Source organism: Rhopalosiphum padi, chromosome 3 (genome assembly GCF_020882245.1).
Source record: "Rhopalosiphum padi isolate XX-2018 chromosome 3, ASM2088224v1, whole genome shotgun sequence".
NCBI classification, from domain to species: Eukaryota; Metazoa; Arthropoda; class Insecta; order Hemiptera; family Aphididae; genus Rhopalosiphum; species Rhopalosiphum padi.
Window position 1 is genome coordinate 22,056,043 of NC_083599.1, and position 24,714 is coordinate 22,080,756.

Here is a 24,714-nt window from a genome sequence, read left to right on the forward strand (position 1 = left end):
GCGCGTGTTAAATTTGAATTAAATAAAATAAAATATCAAATATCATTGTATAACTGCAAAAACGATTCTGAGCGGTAACAGATTATCAGCCTACATCACTAATATGGTATTGAGGCAGGTTTTAGAAAGTCATATTTTAGAATGCCGAGTTTTAGAATATTATAAAGTTTTAGAAACACTGTGTTTTAGAAAATAAAGCTTTTAGAATTACAATTTTTAGAAATTTTTTTTTTATTGCTTACTTGTTTATAAAATGTTTTCTAATAATTTTTTTATAAAAATATTTATATTATTATAATAAAAAATAAATATAATGATAAATTATTAATACTTAACAGTTAAAATTGTAAATGATAAAATGTTTTTTGATAATTAATTTATAATAAAAAATAAATATAATTATTAATACTTAAGATTTTTTATTAAATAGCAATAGCTTTCATAAATTCATCTAAATTATAATTAGAGTCATTAACTATTCGTTTACATATTTTCAATAAGTTATCATCCCGTGTTTCATTATACTTTTTTTTCTTGAATACTTTAAATAATTTTCGTATTCTCGATCAGGTATAAAATAATCATATATTATATCAATATATAAAAGTTTATCGTAATTCTATGATAATAGTTGGCAATATCAATAAAATAAAATAAAATCTTGATAACGATTATTGAGCAACAAAGCATTATATTTATAAATATTAAATAATATGTATTTTTGATATTTCCCGTCTTCCCGATTAAACATAAACTAATTACAGATTTGGAAGTGTATCATAATTTTACATTTTCAAATTCTACATTCTGTATCGAAAATTATATTACAAAATAAAACAGTATTTTGTTTAAAAACTCAGTATTTTGATGCGAGTTCCCGCTCTTATATTCAAAAACACCATTTAACATTTTTCTAAAACACAGAATTTCTAAAAGTTTCATATTCTAAAATATAGATTTTCTTGGTCACTTCTTGGTCAGAAATTTGGTCACTCTAAAACTCGGCATTCTAAAACTTGATTTTCGAAAACATGCTCCCAAATCCACTAATATAAGTACCTATATTTCGTAATATGTTTTTTTGGATAAAGCTATCATATATTTTGTTTATTTTAGTTGTTTATTTTTCTTTTAGCATTATTACGGTATAGGTATATCTAATTTTTATTTTTTCTAAAAATATTTTATTTATAATATTATTTATGTATTTAATTAATATAATAATATATTAATAAAGATTTATATCATACTAATATAACTAATATAACTCTAAATTTAATAATATTTTTCTGACAAAATATAGAAAACAAAGATTCATAGTATAAATAGATAATATTTTTTAAATTAATTTATAATACACCATTGCGGCATTGCGTATAGTAAATTTCATAATAATATAATACATGTAAAAATTAAGACTCACGTATATTTTTAAATTACGACTAAATAATAATTTACACTGAATAAAGTTTAAATAAGTTATTTCATCCAAATTTGAACTAAAAAAAAATAATTGTCTTTTTAACACAAAAATTAGATATTTATTTTTTAGATAGTATTTTTAGACGTTAAGGTTTCAATATTAACTACTTATAAAGAGTTTTATAATATAATTTTTCAAAATTTAGAAATAAAAACAAATGTTTTTATGAATTTCTAGTTACAAAATAACTTACAATTTTTTGTTGTTTTCACGAATTTCGTCAAAATTCTAACTTCTAATGCATATAAAAAAAATATTACACCAACATATTTTTTACATTTTTATCTAGGTACAAGGACAATTTATGTGGAATCTTGTATTAAATTTTTAACATTCAACATTTTTTTACTGACATTTATAAAAAAAAAAGTAAGAAAATTGAAAATTTTAATTGTCTATAAATATGTTCAAAATTTCAAAATATTTTGAAAATTATACCATTTATAATATAAAATGTTATGATATAGATACTTGGTGAAAATTTATTCACACAAATAAAACAACACATCATAAATCCGCTCCGCTCAGAATCTAAAACATGAAATATATATACTTAGTGATATAAGTAATATAGTAATACTACAACAATAGCTTTCAAAATTTCGTAGCTTTTTATCGATAACTTATCGTTTACTCATACACAAAAAAAAAACATTATTGTAAAATCAATACATTCTTCGATCCGCTCAGAATCTAAAAAATATATGAAATATACTTAGTCATATTGTAATATAAGCTATTTACTATTTAGTAATGCGACAACAAAAGCTTTTAAAATTGTTTTTCTAATGTACTTAAAGGTACCTTATGACTAAAAAAATATTAACGTTTTGCGTGTATCTATAGTAGAACGGAGAAAAATAATTGGTTTTCAATTTATTTTATAAGAAATTATCAATTATTATACGTCGACAGTTGACCGTAGTCCGTAGCTGACAGTTCCGAGAAATATTAATAGTACTATTATATATTGTACGTATACCCATAACCCATTACTCATGTTATTATACAGCCAAGTACTAAAGTAAATAGGTAATAAAAAGGTCAGTATTTTAAAATAGGCCCCGACTTTTTAGCCAATATACATTTGTCATGTAGTTAATCTAAACGACTAGACCTTGATATTTTGGTATATAATTTGTCTGAGTTAACAATAAAAAAAAAAGTTAATCATGGGCCTTTTAGCTTGCTTTCACAGTTTTACACGTCAAAATCGTATATTATATGCCCGCGTGCAGCTATATATATATATACGTATATTTTATATACATAATAATATATGCACTGTTATCATATTCTAAAGATACGATAGACACTAGACCAAAGCGGTTCTCAAACTTTTTTTTACGTACCACTCATCAAGTATATTATCAATCAGTCGCGTACACCACTATAATGATTAAACGAATCCAAATCCCAAATTGTATAGTTAAATACATTTATTTAAAATAATAAATCAGTAAAATACTACAACTGCAGTATAATTATTTTTTATTTATTAGTTTTTTAAAATAAGATATGAATTAAATAATTGAATGGGTTTATTATCCAAAAACGGCCGCCCCGCGTACCACAGTTTGAGAACCGCTGCACTAGACTGCAGTATTGAGTCTGGACATCGATCATGGATCGCATATAGTTCGAAACGTATATATATATATATATATATAGATGTGTATGAGGTATTCAACGTTTCGAAGTGTTTCTACAGAATAGTCATTGGCAGATAATTTGGCAGGACTGAAATGATGGATCGAACCACAACATAACCACCGGTGGACGGAGTTGACGGGCCTCTGGGTCGGTCTGTAATAAGTGCCCGTCGGCTCAAATATTACTTATTTAACCGACTAAAAACCGATGAAGTAGACTAAAAACTTAAATTTTGGTATATGGATACTGTGAGCGGAAAATAGCCGTTGAGATTGGCTTTACTCTCAGTCCAAATCCCATCGTATATAGCAGGGCACGGGGCACGGCAACGCACAGATAACCTATTAATAGAAATAATCGGATAATTTATTTGTCGAGTATGATGGTATTATAGATAATATGACACGCTCGTGAATCGTGGTAGGTACGTCATTTCTATTGTGCATCACAATACACATTTAAAGGTAGGTCGTAGCCAGTAAGTGCGAGGCGTACGTTATTGTGTAGAATTGTATAGATAAATATTATAAAATATGCAATAAAACTCATCAAACAAATGTGATCCAATGATTTATTTATATCACTGCGTGACACAGTAAATAAACACGGGAAGTAAATATTTAGAGCTTAATTATTTAGATGTAGCCAAGTAGGTCAATAAATATTAGTGTGCGCGGGAGCTCTGAATTCTTAAAAATGTTTTATTGATTATTTTATCTATAATTAAAGTTAACATTAACCAATGAACAGTGATTGATAAAGGTATCGAACAATTGATTACTATATAAACACGCGTACTATTATAAGAACTCGTTTTTTATTTTACCACAAGTACCTACATTCGGCAGTCCGATTTGAATGTAGAAAACGGATTTGTATTCGTATTTTTTTCCACCTTTTTACCAGGCTATATGGGGAAAAAACAATCAGCGTTTTATGACTTCCTGTTTAATAATATATTATCGATAAAAATGATTGTTATACATTCGTTTTGAAGACATTTTGTTTTTTCAACAGTCTTCACGCGTACAGAATGATTCGGATATTGCCGTTTTAATACGGTATAATACTATAATTTAATTTATTTACGACATTATGTCTACCACTGTGATATTGCTTTTTTATTATACCTAACAGTAACGTAATTGAAGGTAACAATTTGGAAGAGAGTTATACAATAATAAAATAAAAAAAAATATTTATGTATACACATATATATATAATATAAACACCAATAGTTACAGACAATAAATAAAAATGAAAAATTAATGAGAGAGTTTCTCTTAAAACGTGTGTTTAAACCGCAATATCAAGTGTGTAGCGTCCTCTAAATGTAAAAAAATTATGAAAATTATATGGATAATAAATAATTTAAGATTTACTCATATAGTCATATCCGAAAACTTACAAAAATAATATTTTAAAAAAACTATTAACATTGATTATAAATACTAGTATTTATAACTAACGTGTAAAAAATTACGGTTAAATTAATTTACTTCAAAAAAATATTGATATTTTAAAAAACTATAAAAAATGAATTACTTGAATTAAATAAACCTTTTTATCATTAAAATTTTTCTAAAAAAATACTGTACTATTGTAACGCAAGCGTCTATAAATAATATAATATATAATAATATAAAAAATATATATTTATATAATATATATAATATATTGATTAAAACAAGTTATTTAATTTATCAGGTCACTTGTATATTATTATATAATTATACTTATATGTTTATTATGGAACCAGTGGTGATATAATAGACTAGACAAGTTAGATATACACAGGATGATTCTTTTATCAAATAACACTTATTATTTCAAAATCTATTAAAGTTTTTGAAAATATTTTTCATTTCCAATCGAAATACAAAAATATATTTTTAATATTTTTTATCGTTGTAATTTTTTAAGTTCCCTTTTTCCATAGAAATATATATTTTTAATTTTATTTTCCAAAGCAAATTATGTTTTTGAATATTTTGATTTTTAAAAATACAATTTCAGATTTTTAGTTTACTAATAGTCAATAGACTATACTAGTTATAAGTATTTAAAGTTTAGATGAGTGAAGTTGTGACACAATATTTTGCAGGGCAACCACGTGCTCCGCCATTTATAACACTGCAGATTATTAAATAAATAAAATCAAAAAATAAACTCAATATAGTTTTTATTGTTTATTATTCAATAATCATAACTGGTACATGCGTTTACATTATATATATTTTTTTATTCTTATATCTTATGATAATTTTGTAAAAGGCGGGTTAACAATTTTAAAACGTTCACCTATGTTTAAAATGTGTACACAAGCATATTATTATAAAATACAGGGTATATAATCGGTAATTTAGGTAAATACCAATATATTGGTATAATATGTTAGAATGTAAATTAATAATAATGAGTAAAATATATTCATAAAAACATGAAATAAATTATAGTTAATAAACTTTGAACATAATATAATATATATTTTTCACAACATATAGCAGGTACATAATAGGTAAACAGGTGAAATTTCCTTCGGTAATGTAAAGTTAATTTAGATATAGGTATAGGTAGTAGGTAATAGGTATAGTATGATTGTAACGTGATGAATTCTGACGATGTTAATATTTTTGACATAGCTTTGGTTAGATGTCTGGTAAATGGTCGAAATGTTTTTGCGCTACTTTTAAGGGACGAGTCAAGTCAGGGCTTTGATTGTTGCTCGGTATCTGTGGAAACAGCGTTGACGCGATGTTCACGTAATGTCCATTCTGTGAAAATTCAACGCAAAATGATTAGGATGTATCAATAGCCAATGCTGGCGTAATAGCTAATAGGTTTTAATGATAAATACCCACTTTTTATCTGCAGTAAGTTTTTATAATGATTTTCAGTTTAAAATGCCATTTTAAAATCTATTATTAATAGTAAAACTTTAAAACTGTATAGTAGGTATTATGAAACATGTATTTTTTGATGGGATTTGAGTTACAGATGGCTGGCTCGTATCTTAAATACGAGATTAAAATTTAATCTTAAATCGTATTTTTAATATAATACGGTGCCTCGGTGGGTATTATAATAGTACGAGAGTAATAGCCAATAGGTATACATTTTTTATTATAATTATTACGATAATTACTGTTATATAATAGTCGTTTCATCTTGCAGTTTTTTTTTTCTAAAATTTAAATAATAATACATTTGCAGCGAGCTAACAATATACTTATCACTTACCTTTGATTTTTCTCGAAATGTTTTAAGCTTTTCAAACTCGTATAAATCTCCTTCCGGGTATTTGAACGAGAAATTATCGAAAAAAGGGTGTCGTAATAATTGATCACATGTCCATCGTCTTAATGGGTCTTTTTCTAAGCACATCTAATTATAAAACAATATTAAGGCACATTAAATGTATGATCAATCATTTTTTACACAATATTTTTTTAAATTTTTCAGACAATTTATGTTAATACAAGGGAGCTTACTTGTATTATATAGTGATAATTAGGGTTAGCTAGGATTTATATGTAATAAAAAATTGTAAAATATGCATTTAGTTTATTACAAATATACAAAAATATACATTGATATTATATACACCAAATAACCTGATATATACACTCAACAATAATTGACATGTTTTAAAAAAAATAAAATAATATTTTTTAACTATTATCGCTATTCAAATGTATTACACGAAACAATTACATGGTGTTTTAAATTTTCAAAACTGAACGATCTTCTGTTAGACCTTAATATTATGTTCTTATATTTACTAAAATTTTGTTCGACATTATATGACGTAATTTTCGCGTATCTAAATTTTGTAACTTCCCCTGAAGTTAGATTCGAGAAATCTTATCCTGAGTAGTGCCAATATGCCATTTAAAATATTACGCATCATATACAATATAGATTTAAGTCCTCTGTTTTTCTAAATGTGTTGTTATTTTCAGAAACTGTTCTTTGTTTTGGCCAAAATATATCATAAAACATGCATTTTTATAGTCGAAATATGTAATAATATTTATTTTATTCAAAATATATAAAATAAAAACACCACCATTTAACCCATTATAAGGTAATTCGTGGGCATAAATGAAAATAATAATCACAAGTCGTAATAAAAATATACTGTTGCATAATATAAATCCTAGCCCTAGTGATAATAATTGTAAAATCATAAACGACGGATTTCATTATTAACAAATCGTATTTACAAAAATATTTAAATCGGTATAATTTAAATGATTTTAATTTAATTAAATACCTACACTCTACAGAAATAATTTATTTTTATTTATATTCGTTAAAGCTCGGTGGCTCGATTAGCTTAACTGTTAACTACGTTGACTTAGGACCATTGCTACGAATTGTAAATCTCGTATGCGAATTATAACTGCGAGGCCCATTTTTCGTAAAATTGTTTATGGGTTGTTGCCCATTTTTTACTTATGAGTTAACACTTTAAATTCTTGTCAATTATCATCTTAATTTATTTTGGGGAAAAACTAACTTTATATAGTAGGTAATGTATACTCTATTTAATGTAATATAAAAATTATTATCAACAAATATTCGATAAACATGCCATATGTTCATATTATGAACAGTCAAATTAATTATAAATCTACAAATGAGATAATTATTTTTATCTATTACTTATCACTATAGGGTTCAGATTTAAATGTAAAATGAATTATTTTTTAAAATTCCCCAGAAATGCTTTTTAAGTACAAGATCTGTTACATACATCAAATAATTTAAAATTTAAACTTTTATTTTGCATTTATCTAAAACAGTTTTGGTGTTTGTAAAGTATTTTTAGTACATACATTGTATGCATTTTTAAGTATAATTTAATTAATAATTCAAAATGTTAACTCAGGAAATTTTGTTTTGACCATTTTTTATTATTTGTTGATCATTTTATGTAATTATAATTTTGATATTCTGATAATAATTAGTCTTTATAAATTATCTATCTATAGTGCGATAAACAGCTATAGAGCGTCAAACAGATATAAAGAATTAACATAATTATAGATTTTAGTATGTTTAAAATAAATATTCAGACTAAAAAGTGATGTTTTTTTGGTAGTCAACGCTCAAAACCATACTGACTCATCCATTAATTATCAGATTTTTAAATTTTTTGTAATAAAATGAAATGCATTAATTACATAATAAAAAAAATATACACTATATATATTTTTTGAGAAAATGCTATTTATTTGTAAATGAAAATTTAAGTCAGTATAGTCAGTATTTTTTGAAAATGTATATTTATATGGTAGTTTTTAATTATTCTGAGTTTAGGAAGACGCTAAAGTTACTATATATTGTGTTAATACGATTTAAAGAGAAACTTCATTGTTAGGAAATGCGCTGTACTGCTGTAGGCTCTAATTTAAAAAGTTAGTACTTTTACTATTATCATATTTTTTTCGAGTGTATTTAAAAATACTACTATTTATTTAACTCCTAACCTCGCTCTATCGAAATAATAATTTTAAAAAATGTTCAGTATAATATAAAGTAATAAGTTCCTAAATAATATATCTGTTCGTTTGTAATTTATATAGTACGCATTTTAAATGAATATCTAATCTAAATATTCAAGACATGTTTACTATTTTGCGTTTCAAAAATAAATATTATCGAAATATTATTATATTGAATATAGCCAATATGTATTTCTTGTTTTGTGACCCACATAACGTATTTACTTTGTCATATTTGAATATTTATGGACAAATTGTCATACGAATGGTTGATGAATAAGGAAGGTTGTATAGAATCTTTTATGATTACTAACATAAAAGTGAAAACAGTCGATCAGTATTCAGTATTCAGTGGAAACCTAACAACCATCAATTTATGTGTCAATAACTCAATGGTACTATATTTTTTGTTTTATTTCTTGGTAAAAAACGATTTTATTACATTTAAAAAATATTTTTTTTTTTTTTTTTGATGACTAAATCTTTTATATAAAAGATACATTTTACATTGAATTTTACCAAATTTGTTTAATAATATTATTATATATATGGTCATAAAATAAGTTTTTCCAGTTAAATATGGAAAAACCATTGTTATTTTTAGCAGAATTGGTTTTAGAATTTAACGTAACGCGAGTTACTATAAGTAATAAATTAATAACTAATAAGTACCTATAATATAATCATAAACACCTAAAGTTATAGTAATAGTATTTTAGTACAGACATTAAAGATAAAATATATTTTAAGAAGTAAGAATATTATTGATACAAAAATACATTTATTGTATATTTAATTGTATTAATCAATACAATTCGTAACGCATTTTCATTGATCAAAGTTGTGAAGAGATACGACACGCGGCTATATAAAATATAATGGGACTTTTTATAAATATCACTTATTATGTTTGTTGATAATAATATATGAACTATTTAACAAAATTGTATAACTATATACCTAAGTAATAAAGTTGAGTAGTACACAGAATTTGAAATAGCCTGATGTACTCGTATATTAAATATTTGTATGAGGCATATTAAATTTCTTGTATTTTGAATTTTAGTATATACTCAGCTGTATTCTTAACCTTTTTTAATTTTAAAAATGTACTAATTAATTCTTAAAACTATTAGTCATTTAAAATTTCTGATGTTATAATTAAAATTATATCGATTATTTACTTAATATTATCTATTTGAGACGTACATTACACTGCCTCCCCCCATTGAAATTAAAAAAAAAAACTAGGTCGCTAATTAGCATGTATTTGCACGACACTTTTTTACGAATAATTTATAAAAAACCATGAGGGGCTGGCGTAACGTAACAAATTTTTTTTTGTCAAAAATTAGCACGCCATTAGCATGCATTTGTACGACTGTCGCTGATTTTTGGAATATACAGAAATTATACTTACGAATAATTTGTAAAAAACAACGAGTTAGCTGGCGTAATGGCCCTCCCCCATAAGTGAAATAAATACTTTTTTACTACATATGGTATTTGTCATAGCATATTTCTAATCATCTCATCAAAAGCTCACATTTTTTATTATGACGAGATGCATTGAATATACCTATAATTAAATTAAATTCCTATAGTTTATCCGAAACTGTTTTGGACCCATAGCAATTATCTTTAAAGTACTTGAATAACTAGTAAGGGTGTTAAAATACTTTTTAGATATCCAAGTATGTATTTTTAAAATATTTATATTTAAAATCAAATTTTAATTTTCAAATTCTTTTTATTTTTAGTTTATATATTTTATATTTTAATTAATTTTAATCATGTAAAATAAAAAAAAATATGAGTATTTATAATATCATATTTTTTTACTAAGAATTAAACTCAGACGAAAATTCAAATACTTCGACATAAAAAATAAACGTTAAACATGAAAAGCGGTTTTGTTGATTTATAAGGTCAAAAAAAATTCTTATTAATAATTTGAAAGTATCTATAAATACTTTTTTTACTATGTATTAGAATATGTATTTTAAATATCTTTTAAAATATGTACTTGAATTATTTTAAAAACTATCTTTTAAAACCCAAAGACGCTCTTTAGAAATTTCTCACATTTTTTATGGTCGAATAACTTAAGTGCATGAATATTTTTATTTTATTTATACGTAATATTGTATTTTTAAAAACTAGTTTTAAGATTTTATTTTTCTATCCTTAAAACTACGTAAAATTATTAAAAATGAATTATGAATTATTTTCACGACCATTAAAAAAATTCTTATCTGTATGAAATAAATGTTTCATGTTGTTTATGAATTTTACTTTACACTTTATCTAACCTTCGTAGATTTTGTATTTAGTGACAAATACGAAACATCGACAATTTGTAAACTTCTCATTTATGCCTGTAAAGAAATATTATATCATAGAAGTTAATTACAAATTGGTGTTATTCAAAAACATTAATCGTCATTTTAAATTGTAATTGAATGATTTTTAACAATACCATAGTTACAATACAATTTTTCTTTTACATTATAATATCTATCTTTATGTATAAATGTATGTATTGCTCTACCTGGCAAACAATCATTTAGATATTTGCTGATCTCACCCCAGACGCAATTCGTATGCAGCTATCTGTAGCTACAGCAACTTCTAATAATTATCAAAAAATAAATTATTGTATTTAGTTAATTGATTTTACGTAGTACAATAATTTATTATATTTTAACTTGATTAGGTTATGTCCAATGTATCTCATAATAAAAATGTGAGTTTTTGATGAGACGATTAGAAATATGCTATAACATACATCATATGTAGTAAAAAATTATTTATTTAACTTGTGGGGGAATCATTACGCCAGCTCTCTTTGGTTTTTTAGAAATTATTCGTAAATATTGTTATTATATAATATAATATATTCCAAAAATTAGTGACAGTCGTGCGAATGCATACTAATAGCGTGCTAATGTTTAGCAAAAATAAATTTGTAAAAAATTAATTATTTGCCTTTTGTAGGAGGCTGGGGTAATGTGTAAAAGTGAAAAACGGGTTTTCCGAGGAAATTTTTGAAATGTTGACTTCGGCAACAGTCGTGCAAATGCCAAATAATGGAGTGCTAATGTTTGGCAAAAAAAGTGATTATTTCACTTGTGTGGGACTGGGGTAACGTTACGCCAGCCCCCTCATGGTTTTTATAAATTACTCGTAAAAAAGTGGCGTGCAAATTCCAAAATTGGCCGTGCAAATACATGCTAACGGCATGCTAATTAGTGATCTAGTTTTTTTTAAATAAGTTCAACGGGGGAGGGAATGTAATGTACGTCTATTTGAGTTTGACTAAACGTGATATAATTTAATGCAATCAATTATCGACATTGAATATTAAATAAATTTAGATATATTCACCTTTAAAAAATCCAACAAATGTGGAATAGACAATGTTTGTTTAGGTAGTTTTTTTTCCAGTGGTTCAATAAGTTCTGGCTGTGGTAAACTCATACCTCGAAAAAATTCATTCATTTTGAAAATGTGCATGTGTCTAGCTATTAAATCACCTAAAAATTCAAATTAAATATTGTTAGCTATAATTGGTATTAATTATTATTATATAGATATAAAAAATATTTGTGTTGGCTCAGGTAATCCAAACAGTTTGAGCTATTTTAATAATATAGTAACACAAAATATTAAATTTTAACTTATATATATTAATATTAATATAATATAAATATATTATATTATACAAATTATGAAGAATAACGATATGATAAATCGCATATTAAAAAGTATTTGAAAATTAAATTAAACATTTTTTAAAAATTACCTTTCCAATACAAAATAAATTTATTATTTTAGACAATTTTTAAATATATATCTATAACGACTATAATATAAATAAAATATAATTATAATTTAAATTTAAAAAAAAAATCCGTTCAAAATAATTTATCGAAAACAATGATATTCACATTTGAATTCTATATGGATAATTAATTGCATACTCGACACTATAATATTAACAGTCCCCATTGTAAACACTATATTGAAAAACCTATATTTAAAAATAAAAATGATAACGATTTTAAATTTTGTTTTATATTTTCTATAGATTAAGATTGAGGACGATCATATAAACATTATGTATTCAAATTTAGCTACTTGATGCAGTGACCCGCATGCATAATATTTCATACTGTTTAAAATGGATTATTGGTACTATTTAACTAGCGAGCGATATTGGCAGGTTTGTACACACATCCTCGACATAAACATCATAATATTATGGTCGTTACTCATTAGTATTCAAAGTTTGATGTAATAACAGGAATAAATACATCACAACAAGATAGACGGCTGTTTAATATTATTATTGTATACATAATTTGTCAAAAAATATAATAATTTTATGTGACAGATTATAATTATGTACTTTAAAATATACGTACATAGTAATATAAATATGTTAATATTATCAAATACGATACACGATGCAATAGCACGGAATACCTATTTTAAATCATATAGATAGATAAATTACATTTTTATCAACGTCCCACGCGTCTCTCTCAAACAAAAACACCGTCATCGATAATGAAAATCAACACTGTCGCAGTGTCGCTGCAATTTGCAATAATATATTACAGAAACGCACATAACACATATATACGTACGTCGTACACCTAACCAAATACCCATCACCACCCTTCACTAAAGCTGAGGAGAAATTGCTTCTGGCGGGAGCGTTTTCCATGCCACTGACATGATAAATACATTACATTATTAAACTTCGTAAACTATTAATATGAGATTATTCTAGGTGGCAAAGCTTTAAATTTTAGATGACTGAATAATTTTATTTCATTATTAAATTCAATTAACAAACCTCGTGATTGTTATAATGATAATTTTTTATGTGAAGGTGATTATGCAAAAAAATAAACCGCAACACTTTTAAACAGATTTTAAATATATTGTTGAGTTTACTATACGGTATAGCCTTTACCCTATACGCAATTAGTACTCCAAATTACAATTAAGTATAGATATAGGTACATATTATATTTAATAAAGTATTAGTAGGTACCTTATTTATAGAATTTATGATATTGTCAACTTGTCAAGTACAATGAAAATGAGTGACATTTTATAGAAGTTTGGGGTTAGTTTATCCGTATCTCTATATACAATTTTAATAGCACGTATAATTTTACCACAAAGGGGGAATTTAAAATAAATACACTCAAATATACTTCAAAAATTATTAGTTCTATAGATCCAGATAAAAATATATTTTTAAAGTAAATCATTTTTATAAATATTTTAATATTTATATAAAATAAGTAATCAATATTATTCAAAACAGTATAATGTCTTAGAAATTATAGAAAGCATAAGGCAAATTAATATGCCTAATATTATTCGTAGAAAGTATTTTGAATATTATATAGGTATAAAAACACCCTGGCGCACGCAAAGAATTAAATTAAACATTTATAGAAAAAAAAAGTTTAAACACACATAAACTTCATTCATTAAACCGTATCGTAGGTATTTGTTATGCCATACATTGTAATACATCAGTACCTATTAAAAAGTTCTATATGAATACTAGAAAATTCCATACACGAATTCTGTATTATAATATATATATATTGTCCTTGTCCTATCCATACGTAGTCATTGATCTGGAAAAATTTTGAACTGAATTTGTAGTATCCTTTATATAATTTTCATTAAAACACAAATTCAGGGGCTTATTAAAAGTTATCCTAGTGTAGTAGTGTCTACCTACGACGAATATAATATCTATTTAAATGTAAAGAATAAACTATTATACTTAAGGCGCACAACGAAAAACTTTTCTAATATTATTTTATTTTTGTTTTTAATAAATAGAAAGTAACTAAGTTATTTTACCTAAAGTAGATCTTATTAAGTACAGTTGGTCAACATCGGATTTTCCTGGCCACAAAGCTTCTCCTCTTATGAGTTCCGCGCCAACGCAACCTGTAAACAATTAAATGCTCATACCTATTTAAAAACTAATAACGGCAATAACACATTTTAATAATATTTATGAATATATTCATTATTTGAAGCTAGAATAATAGCTGTTTAAATTTTATTTGCATTTAATCTGCAGTATTTATTTATTGTGACGTTTTTGTTGTAAATTGGTAACGAACTGTCTTCGAAAAAACATATACTTCTATAAAGATGAATTAAATATAAACTATTCTTATAGGATATCGAAAATTACCTTTTGATGTCCTTTTTTCTGAAAAAAACTTATTAAAATAAACTTTTGTTTCTATATAATTTAATGTTGCTGTTATTGAAATTTATAATGGCTTTTTTCAAAAACATCGAATACATAAAATATTTTAATAATTAAATTAATTAATTAAATAATTATATAGCGTTAACACATTATTGCATTTAGTATTTACCAATTGCCCAAACATCAACCGAAGGACCATATAATGTATCACCTACTAATAATTCAGGAGATCTATACCATCTGGTAGCCACATAGTCAGTATAATTTTCTCCGGGATCTGTAAAACGATTTTTTTTTTTTAATAAGAAATTTAATAATTAGTAATTGTGTTATACATATTAATTTAATGATAAATAATTCAATTGCTTATTATATTTTAACATCAGTAATTATTATCATTATTATTATTATTTTTTTTTTTTGAGAACTAAATTATTGAGAACTAATAATTTTTCTTATCAAGTATACTTAGTAATTCAAGTAAAATTTTTATATATTTTACATATAAATTCACTAACTTTATTATTGTGAAAAATATAAATGATCCACGAATTAAAATAAATATAGAAATAATTTGTAAAACGAAAACGATACTTAATTGACAAATTATATATACCTATTTAGTTTATGAATATCTTTTTATTAAAGTTATATTAATAACATTTTATTGACTATGAATTTGTGAAATTTTTTTTTAAATTAGGTACCCATATAATAAAAGTAATAATTTACTATTGTATTATCTGATTAAAATATATCTGTTTCAATCGTTTAAAAATTTAAAATATATCATATAATATTATATTATACTATTTTATACTAACTCATTAATCTTGCAAATCCAAAGTCACAAAGTTTCACCACCCCTTGGGAAGTGAGTAATATATTTTCCGGTTTTATATCTCTATGTATACAATTGTGTCGATGACAGTATGCAACGGCTTGTAATGTCTGCCAAATAATTTGCTTAGTAAATATTTCTGGACAGCCATACGGATGTCTTTCAAGCTCGTGGAGTACTGTGTGCTCACAAAACTCAAACACCAAATGAAGTTTTCGTTTGCGTCGGAACACCTCGAGCAAATTCACCAGATTTGGATGTTTCAATGTCTAGAATATCCATAATTTTGCTATGAATGTAATACTCTTTAAAAAAAATAATAACTACCGGTTTCACGATGAATAATATAATTATATTTAGTTAATATACATATAAAAATTAATTTCAATATATAAAATTATCAGATTTACTTCATACACTTTTTATAATAGGAAAGTATACCAATAATAATACGATTAATATTAGGTATTAATCTTTTATGTTACGCTTGTCGCTGTTACGGAAAAATAAGCATTCTATCTAAACTTTAATAATATAATAATATATATAAATATGATTATATTATAATATAATATTATTCATAAATCATATTTTACATATATTTACGGACAAAACGATATCGTTTAATTACGTAATATTACATAAAGTTGATGCTATTCATTTAAATTTATTTGTTTTTTAAAATATTTTATACATATTTAAGAGCAATTCTATTACCAAATAATGAATCAATTAGGAACTATACCTACTCGTATATAACTTAAGTTTTGAGGGTATTTACTAGTATTGGCTATCTATTTTTAAAGTACGTTAAAAGATCAACACACTCATTATACAAGTATGTACTCATTTATTAGCAATACCCATATTATGTGTTTTATTTTAAATGGTCTAAAATAAATAATATATTTGATATGCTGAAATATTTGATACCGAAACAAAATAAAAAAGGAACTTAAATGGCTATGATAAAAACATAGAATGTATCTCTAAGTGTAGTTATGGACTTGTGGTCTTGTGATTGATGTAATTTTAAATTTTTAAGACTTACCTTTAGCATGCGTATCTCACGTAGAGCAATTTTACGAATCAACGGATCGTCCTCGGATTCAACAAATTTTTTTATAGCTACTATGTGACCATTCTCTCGATTCCGGCATTTAAAAACCATACCGTAACTCCCTTCACCCAATTTGCCCAGACGCTCGTAGCGTTCCATCAATTTCAACTTGGAGCTGGATCCATGTCTGAAACGTAAAAATGTTGTATAATTTATTAAAAACTCTATAAATAATTAATTTTAAACAACTAAAAACAACTATTCATTCCATCATCAAAATAATACAAAATAAAACAATCAAATAATTTATTTAAAAAAAATCTTAAAATGTATTTACTTATGTATTCATTCTTAATCAGTGATAACAAACAATCAGTTTAAATTTTTATTTAATTTTAATTTTTGATTATTTTAGAATAAGTTTTGAATTTATATATTTTTAATGAATGGGTCATAATTATTTATATTTTATTATATTATAAATTGTCATATTGATGAAATTTATTTTTGTACTTATTATTTTCTATACACTTTGATAGATATGTTATATATACATTTCGAGAGGAAAACTATAATTTTCAAAATTGAATGTGAAGTACAATTGCATGAGATAGTTTGATTTGAATGTATTCATAGTTGTCAGTAGGTAGTAGAAAATAAACATTCTAACGAGACGAAATTCTCCATGCTTCACGTATAATACAAAAACTGATTGACTAAATGAATAGCAATGTAATTACTTTATTTAAAATTATTCTATAGAATTCTTATACATAATTTATATTGACATAAATTAGGTATTATAAAATACAATTATTAAAAACATTATTAAGGTAATTCATATGTAGTTTTTACTGTACTAATTTTTTTTCAAAATGTATATATTTTTATTCTTAATCAAATTATTGATAATAAAATAACGTTCTTAATATTCGCTAGATACATGTAAAAAAAATGTCTTAGAGGTACCTACTATCTTTGTAGAATTAAAATAATTAAAAATTAAAAATAAATATTTTATAAAATGAAATGAAATTAAAAGTTAGATAGGTAAGTAATGTAAATTACCTGTAAAATATCAAATTTAAATATTTATATAGGTATTTGTTTTAATTAATACATAAATAATATATTATTAATTTAAGTGTTTCGATCAGTTTTAATTAGTTTAACATACATTTCATTAACTATATATAAAAGTTATATAAATTAGATAGAATAATATAGATTTAGTTTATAATAATTGGTACATCTTGTGGTAATTTTTTTTTAAATTAAAAATCTATACAAAATTACTGTCCTGAACACAAGTCGATAAAATGCAAGTTTAAATAGGTGTACCTACAAGATTTTATTTTAATAAACATCGTTAAAAAAAATTAATCTTTATTAATTCTTAAATTACAAATACAAAACAAAAATATAGAAACAAATTTTGTTATTGTTTAATGTACCAACATATGATAACTATGAATGAAATATTTATAGATTTAACTAATTTAGTGTTAAAATAATTGTACATTAGATGAATTATTAATTAATAATTACTTTTTATATATATATATATGTGTGTGTGTGTGTATGTGTGTATGTGTTCTAAAGCACAGAAACTATGTTACGTAAAATATTTATAATTACTCAACTGACATTACAATATTGTGCATTACCTATACATGGATAATTTGTAAATTTTCTCATGTGTCTACTTTATTAGTAAAATTATTGAAAAAAGATTTTTACCTTCGTGGAAGCAGCGGCAAGTTATTACCATACAGCCACAGACTTTTATCGGGCAAACATTCGCCCATATATAAGTAAAAGTTACGACTCCAACAGCAACAGCAACTTCACAACAAAAGGCTGAATCAATATTATTGATTGTTAGGTCACTGTGGTTTGTTGTTATTTCGGTAAAGTAGTTGTTACGTTGAATAAATTATTAGTAGGTACACATAATCAATTACTAAAATTCTACTAACATAGTACAGTTTTAACTTTTATTCATATAATCATATACGAATGAATAATGATAATGTGGTAAATTTAAAATAATTTTTGTACATTCAATTTACACCATTAAAAATATTAGAGAACTTCATCATCCAATCACTAACTAATTTCATTATATATAGTATTATATTTGTATAAGTTATAAATATATATATATTCAATATTGTTGATTTTTGTTATCAAGTTGATAGATATCTAAATATGTAATAATAATAAGTATCAGTAAAGCATAATTTAAACTAATTTATCATATTATAATATATGATAAATTATAAATTATAAATTATGCACAGACGCAGTCTTATAACCCGTTTAATATATTAAATACACATGCATAATATTGTATACACAACATTATAATTTAAAATATAGGATACAAGCCATAATTCATCAGTGTACGGATTAATTAGAAGCCCTCTCTTGACGCCTAAGACCAAAAAGTTATCATTTTAAAATTGATTGTGAATCTCAGCAACATTTTAGGGCATTACCTAACTTGTTTATACATCAATTTAGAAAATATAAATAAATAATATTAAATTCTAAGGTAATTTTTTTTTCTGTAAATGTATATCTTTAGACGAAAATGTTCGATAAAAATAATATAATTATTACGGACGGTAAAAAAATTACAACCATAATATTTTAGTTCAGTTAAGTATTTTCAACTAAAACAATTACCTTTGTATGTGTACTAAGGTGATATTTTATTCTTGCGATGCAATCAAATAGCAAAGTGTGGTAAAGAATACAAATATTTTAACACCCGTATCTATCAAATACAAATTTAAAAATACGCTTTAGCAATAACTACCTAGTACCTATATATTATTGTAATACATGACACAGTGTCACATTTTCAAATTTTTCTTGAAGCATCATTTAGCAGCCAATTAGCAACGTTTTGCAAGGTAGTCGTCGAAATTTGCAAACCAATATTTCGTCCGCAAAATACGTTTTTGAAATTCACGTATGTCTCCAGCCTCACCCCGTACCCAAATATTGCGATTTTCGACATTTGAAATTTGAAATTTGCAAATTTCGAAGACTACCTTGCAAAACGTTGCTAATTGGCTGCTAAATGATGCTTCAAGAAAAATTTGAAAATGTGATTTGAATGATATGGGTGGGGCTGGGGACATGTACGTGGCCATGAGTGTGACTCATACAATTTGTGTAGAGGGGCCGGAAGGAAGTAAGAATATTTTATTTCATTATAACTATAGATTACGTAAAATCTGAGCTAAATATTATGTTATACATTTATAATAATTAATAGATACCTATACAAAAACTCAAATATTCAATCATTAATTGATAGGACATCCCCTATAAAAACATCCTGCCAAGGTATTACTTTATGTTTATAGGGCAGTTTGTCGAATATGCTCAATCATATTTTTATAAGCGTTTAAATTTAAAATTTTGATGAGAATCGTAAAATCGCATTATATTTTAGTATTAAATTCACAAAAGATGTTTTATATATATATATGTATAAGATTTCAAAATTAAATAAAAGATTCTTCAAAGCATTTTGTACCTTTAAAAATAAAAAAAAGTTTCCTGGAAAGTCAATTAAATTTTTTATGAGTGTTTGAAATTCAAATTTTTACGATATTGCATATCCACCCGTAAAATAACTATTTCTCCTAAAAATATTTTTGATATTTTATTTTAATTCAAAAACGAATAACCGCGCAGATACTTGACATTTTCACTAATTATTTATATTATAGGTACAATTTTTTATTTATGATAGTATTTTTAAAATATTTTGACTCTTTTAAAGTTATTTTTAGACTGTTAATATAATAAATTATTTATTAAATTTGTTAAATTATAAATGTTAAATTTTTATAGCTAAAGCTTGGAAATTTAATATTTACAAAGTTTCTCATTAGTCATTTATACTGAAATCAAAATTTGGAAGCACCTATGTATGCATAATTATTTTATAGACATTTGAATTTCAAAATTGAATAAAATTAACAAGTATCTAAACCATGAACAACAATATTAATTATTTTGTTTATATAAATTAAAAACATTTTTCGTTAGCATTGGAGTTTCATTTTCATATATTATTTTCTTAAAAACAAAAAATATAACACATAATAATGTTTATATTATAAATTTGTTTGTATAATATTTTACATAATATTTTATACGAAAATTAAAATTATAAGTTGGAACACTGTCCTATAGCGATTTGTTTTATCGTCTATCGAATAAAACAAAATGTATAAAATTATATTAATTTGGAAATATAATGTATAATAAATTTTCACAATTAAAAAAATAGTTATTTTTTGCTAGATTTTCATTTAGAGTGGTAGATTACCGAAAATGGAGAACGGGTTTTGTTATTTGGGATCTTGTTAGATTCACATGGTCTAGGAGAAGTGCTGTGAAGATTTTCAGAACTTTATCTTCAATCGTTAACTCACTACAAAGCTATAAAGCTGAAAAACATAAAAAAAAACTTCCAATAAAATATGTTTTAATTTTTTTTGAAGCTCTGTAGTGAAATTATTATAAAATATGAAGTTCTGAAAATCTTCACTGCACTTCTCCTAGCCAATGTGAATCTAACAAGACCCCAAACAACAAAATTCGTTCTCCGGTTTCAGAAATCTATCTCGCTAAATGAAAAACAAAATAAAATCCATTATACATACATATTATTGCATACAATCAATAAATTACTAACGGCTTTGGTTAATGAGAAAAATCGTAGCCCTCCCAACTTTTTCAATGGATTTTCGCCTATATTCGTTAGTACTTAAAACTACCTATAAAATAATAATTTATTATTATATATTATTATACACACTATGACATTTTTCAATGCAGTTTTTTGGTAACAATTAATTCAACTATATATATGTGTGTGACTGTGTGTGTATATATCTCTAATAATAAAATAGATTACTTTAATAGAAATATTCAAATATCAAAAAATATTAAATACAAATATCAAATATATATTTAGTGATTTACTATGTTACCATTTGGCTAATAATTTTTAGTGAATCATGGTTAATCATAAATATTATCTTTTGGATAGTCAGACTTTAATCCTGATCTAGATAATTTTCAAATCTAGATAAGTATCATTAAATAATTTTATTTTTAATATTAAAGAATCAGTTTTCTCATACAATAAATTTTCATATTTTAGATTCACGTTACACTCATACTTTGCAATATTGAATTGCAATTATCGATATTTTGTAATTTATAAATAACTTTATTAATTTCATAACCACTGTGACAAATGACAATAGTATAATTAGTAATAAATAAATTATTTTTTTTAACCACATAACTTTCGGGGGCAGAAATACAAAAGTCTAGACATAGGTAGTACAATTTATGTGCGAAAATTTGAACTTTTCATGAAAAAAATATACCTACAGCATAATGACAACAATTAATTTTCCTGAAATTAACCATTTTTACAGAACTAATAAAATAGGTATAGGAGCAAGATAAATAAATAAAAATATTAAAAAACATGTTCAAGAAAGCCAATATATAACCCGATACGAAACTTATAAGTTTATAAATATACTATGCATCAATCGCAGGAACGTCTCAAATAATTATTAATTCTTATGTCAGTAAAGAACCCGCTCGACAAATTATTAAACGTCAAAAATGAAATAATGATGTATATTTGGAACCAAAAAAGCAGTTTCAATTGATATACTATTATACGTATGTATATTATATATATCAGGTGATGGATTTTTTATCAAAAAACTACGTTATAATAATTGTACATTATTACAAGAATTAAACTATTGGTTAGCAAATGGAACTTTTAAAATATATCAAAATATTTTTTACCAAATAAAGTTATATATGGTTTAATTAAGTGAGAAAGTGACACGATATTCGTTATAATACATGCACACTTTAGTGTTATCAAAAACAGAAGAACATTACGTTAAAATATTTAAACTTTTATTTGAATTCTGCAATGAAAATAATAAAAAAATTGATGAAAATCGAAACCGTAACTGACTTTTAAAAGCTTTGAATGGATGCAATTAATGCATTAAATGGTGTGTTTTCACTCACAACACATTCGGCATATTTTTTCCAATAATATCACAAAATATTTTCAAAAAACTTTAAAGTCTTGGTCTCTCACTCTCTCTTCAAGATAATCGAATGGTCCATAATTTATTAGCAAAGCAAATACGTTCCTTGGCATTTTTAACAACTATTATGATTTGTATGCAATTATTGTTTTTACAATTTTAAATTAAACTAATTATAAGATTCTGAACAGAACGACTATAATACGATAACGTTGTAATGATTTTACAATAATGTGTGTTTTTTGTGTATGTGTACATGAAGTAGTCTATAAAATACATCAATTTAAAATTTTGAGAAAAGGTAAAGGTTGGATAAAAAATATGATCTAGTTTTTACTTAAATTATGTAAAAATTAAATATTATTACTACGTTACCAGTATTTGTCAAAATAGTTAAGAATAATAAACAAAAAATTAAGGACAATCGGGAATTTTTACGTAAAATCTGCAGTTTTTGACAAAATTTATTTAATTTTTTTGTTGTACTTACCTAATTTAAGATACAAGATATTTAAAATTTTAACTGAATGTTTATATGATATTTTCTATAGCATTTTCAAAATATTTTGAATTTTTGAGCTATTTCTAAGCATGATAAACTCACGATTATTTTAAAAAAATGTTTTCTATAAATGTCGATTAGAAATTATTTACTGTGTCATAATTCTTGAAAATTTAACACAAAATCCCATTTACCGTCCTATTTATATATAAATTATAAATATTTATATTATAATGTAACGTGCATTTGAAGTTCAAATTTTTATAAAATTCTTTAAATTCATGAAAGTTTACAAACAGGTATTTTGTAGTAAAATTGTAAAACTTCAATTGTTTTAGCTAAGATATGAAAATGTAAAACAATGTTCATCATAAATAGTTCAAACCGGGACTAAAAAATTATCAAAATACAGGAACAAAATTATTTTTTTGTATACAGTAATTCTTTTATCATAAAATAATCATTATTTCAAAAAGTATCGACTTTTTTAATTTTTTTTTTTCACAAATTTTACGTTCTTCTAAAATGGCATAACAACACGCTCAGAATTTATTATAAACCACAACACTTTAAATTTAATATTATTTAATAATTAACTGATGATACAATGATTACTAAATATTATTAACTGGCAACTGCCAATAATATCATAGTGTAATTTTATCAACATTTTGATTGTAGATTGTATAATTTTCTAGGTTTCCACATAAAAATTATTTTATACATAGGTATATTTTGCAAAATACAAACAAACTTGAATTGGAACTTTTTCCATTTTTACCGGTGACCGGTTTCCGCGTCGTTGAAACGAGTAGTCGGCTAATTGGGTGTCACATGTAAACCTTTAAAAAAAAAATTGTAGATTTTATATGGGTGGAATTTTTTAAAGTTATTGCTAATAATTTAACTTTATATACATTTTTTTTTGAGATCTACGTATAGTGTCATGATTAGGGAACGGATTTTAATTTAAATAAATATTTTTATATAGTTTTAATATTGGAAAGTTGTTGACATAATATGTGTACCTACGTTTCATTTAATTTTGAATAACAGAATAAGCTGATGCTAATTTTGTTTTAAATATTTTTAAACATTTTACAAATAAATAAATAATAATATTAAAATAAAATATTTTACAAATAAATATACGAAATCTGTATTATTGTAGAATTCCCTGGAGAAATTGGAGTTTTAACGAATTATAAATTACAAAACATATTGAGAAAAAAACCCAGAATTAAACGTCGTAATATCGATAAGGGATATAATACTTATATA

General features: G+C 24.2%; 1 protein-coding gene across 1 annotated transcript; it reads right to left on the reverse strand.

Moving 5' to 3' along the window:
* Positions 1 to 5,301: 5,301 nt before the first annotated feature.
* Positions 5,302 to 18,659, reverse strand: LOC132927717 (cyclin-dependent kinase-like 4). The gene is made up of 8 exons (XM_060992305.1): positions 18,550 to 18,659; positions 16,801 to 16,996; positions 15,733 to 16,018; positions 15,078 to 15,185; positions 14,545 to 14,634; positions 12,034 to 12,182; positions 6,377 to 6,520; positions 5,302 to 5,910 (listed from the first exon to the last, which is right to left on the reverse strand). The coding sequence occupies exons 1-8, from the start codon at positions 18,615 to 18,617 to the stop codon at positions 5,785 to 5,787; spliced, it is 1,167 nt and encodes a 388-aa protein (XP_060848288.1). The 5' UTR covers positions 18,618 to 18,659; the 3' UTR covers positions 5,302 to 5,784.
* Between the last annotated feature and the right edge of the window lie 6,055 nt (positions 18,660 to 24,714).